This window comes from Ochlerotatus camptorhynchus, unplaced genomic scaffold (genome assembly GCF_037179485.1).
Source record: "Ochlerotatus camptorhynchus isolate MF236.1 unplaced genomic scaffold, CSIRO-AGI_Acam_v1.1 ptg000434l, whole genome shotgun sequence".
In the NCBI taxonomy this organism is placed as follows: Eukaryota; Metazoa; Arthropoda; class Insecta; order Diptera; family Culicidae; genus Ochlerotatus; species Ochlerotatus camptorhynchus.
Genome location: NW_027040920.1, coordinates 9,415,917 through 9,418,154, shown reverse-complemented (window position 1 = coordinate 9,418,154; position 2,238 = coordinate 9,415,917). Strand labels below are relative to the sequence as shown.

At 39.4% G+C, this 2,238-nt stretch overlaps 1 protein-coding gene across 1 annotated transcript; it reads left to right on the top strand.

Annotated features, from left to right (window-relative positions):
• Nucleotides 1-223: 223 nt before the first annotated feature.
• On the top strand, nt 224-786 carry LOC135711582 (histone H3.3A-like). The gene has a single exon (XM_065234457.1). The coding sequence runs from the start codon at nt 301-303 to the stop codon at nt 709-711; it is 411 nt and encodes a 136-aa protein (XP_065090529.1). The 5' UTR covers nt 224-300; the 3' UTR covers nt 712-786.
• Nucleotides 787-2,238: the final 1,452 nt, after the last annotated feature.

Genomic DNA, 2,238 nt, shown 5'->3' with positions numbered 1-2,238 from the left:
GTTTCAAGTTGGTGTCCGAAATATGAATCAGAACGGTACTAGAGTGTAGATGTGTGCGTGAGATCCAGTGAGCATTTTCGGTTGGGAAAACAAAAGCGAAGGCAGCAGGCAGAGGGGTTTGTCGCTTGATGACGATTTCGATAGGTAGAGAATAGAATTTTCCCGCCTTTCTGTGAGGTTATAAAAGTCCTGCGTTTGACCTACTGGAGCATCAGTTTATATGCGTTTTTCGAAGTGATAAGTTCTCTTGTGAAAGGATAACCGTAACCGTATTGTTCGAAGGAAAGGAAGGAAAGCAAAATGGCTCGTACCAAGCAGACTGCCCGTAAATCGACAGGAGGAAAGGCTCCCCGCAAGCAGCTGGCCACAAAAGCGGCCCGCAAGAGTGCACCATCCACCGGTGGCGTCAAGAAGCCTCATCGTTACCGGCCGGGAACGGTGGCGCTGCGTGAAATCCGTCGCTACCAAAAGTCGACGGAACTGTTGATCCGCAAGCTGCCGTTCCAGCGTCTAGTGCGTGAAATTGCGCAGGATTTTAAGACGGATTTGCGCTTCCAAAGTGCCGCCGTTGCCGCCCTGCAGGAAGCTAGCGAAGCGTACCTGGTGGGACTCTTCGAGGATACCAATTTGTGCGCGATCCATGCCAAGCGCGTCACCATTATGCCCAAGGATATCCAGCTGGCCCGCCGTATCCGTGGAGAGCGTGCCTAAGGGGGAAGCGAGCGAATGGAGTTTGGTTTCGGAAGCGGAAAAACGTTGAAAGAAATACACAAAAAAAAAAACAAAAAGGTCCTTTTCAGGACCAGCCATTTGCGTCCATTAAAGAGTTGAATTTTCGAACTTTTTGAATATCGAGGGGAAGCGTCTTTTCTCTGAAGAGGAATATTAACGGTCGTTTCTTGTTCCTATTGTCGCGTGTAGTGGTGTTGGTTTGGTGAGATTAGAAAAATGCGGCGTCGGTTGGGACATAGTAGGGATAATGTTTAGGGTAGGAGGTGACAATATGGTCGGTTTCATGCAATGTTGTTAACTCAATTTTTCCGTTATATCCGTTAAAAGCATAGTAAAACCAAATAATATCACTGTATTACACCTTATTTTCAAAAGCCGCATGTTTCGCTAGCGGTGGATTGACAAAACAGGAATAAAATTTCCATTCGAAATATAAAAACGTAGTGAAATTTTCAGATTTATATTATTAGTTGTGACATGTTGTTGCATGAAACCGACGATATGAAAAATAGAACGTATATCAAGACGTTCTTAAGCTGGGTTTAGACTAGGTAAGTTAAATGATCAACTCAGTTGAATTCAATTGGCTTGAAAAGTTGAGCCTGGTTCAACTATTTTCAATTCAAGTCAGTTGAATGGCATGGTTTACACATTCAATTCGCGTTCAAGTCAGTTGAATTCAACTGACTTGATAAATTAACTTGCCCTGTCTAAACCCAGCTTTATAGTTTACAAAAACAGTTACGCCAAAATCTTATATCAGTCCGGATATTCCGGGCAGCGTTGCCAAATATACCGATTTATAATTATATATATATATAGTGTTACCACACTCATGCTTCATGTTGATATTACTATAGCATTTCCTCCCAAGTCCTTGCCTTGGTAGTTTCACCCAACATTCCGCAGAAATTTTCTTCCACCTTCAAGTCCAAAGAACATCAGGTAAATTTAATAGTTTTCACGACTGTTCCATTTGTTTCAGGAGGATTGAGAGAACTTTAGGAAAGCTATGTGCATATCAGGACAGATTAATTAATTTCAATTTTGTAAACGTAAGATAAGTTCAAGGATAAGTTACATTTTAAGGAACGTGTCGTGCTCCGTGGCTGTTTTTTTCGAGATCTTTTAACAAACTAGACCAATCGGGAAGATCACAGAACTTCAAAGCTGATCTCCAGATTTGACTCTGGACTTGTTTAGTCTAAATAAATTTTAAACCATATTAAATAAAAATACCTCATATTTAAAAATCGGTTGTTTTTATCCAAGTTATTCAATGTTTACACACGTTTACATACTGATATAAAATATGGCGCATGCTGCATTTATTTCAACGTCTGCTGCACAGATTGAAAAATACTTTAACTAATTAAATGATTTGTATTAAACTAGTATAATACAAATTATTTAATTAGTTAAAGTATTTTTACAAAATTTAATTAGTTAAATTATTTTTAATGTATTTTAAAACGATCTCTACTTATGTTAAAATCAAAAAGTTTT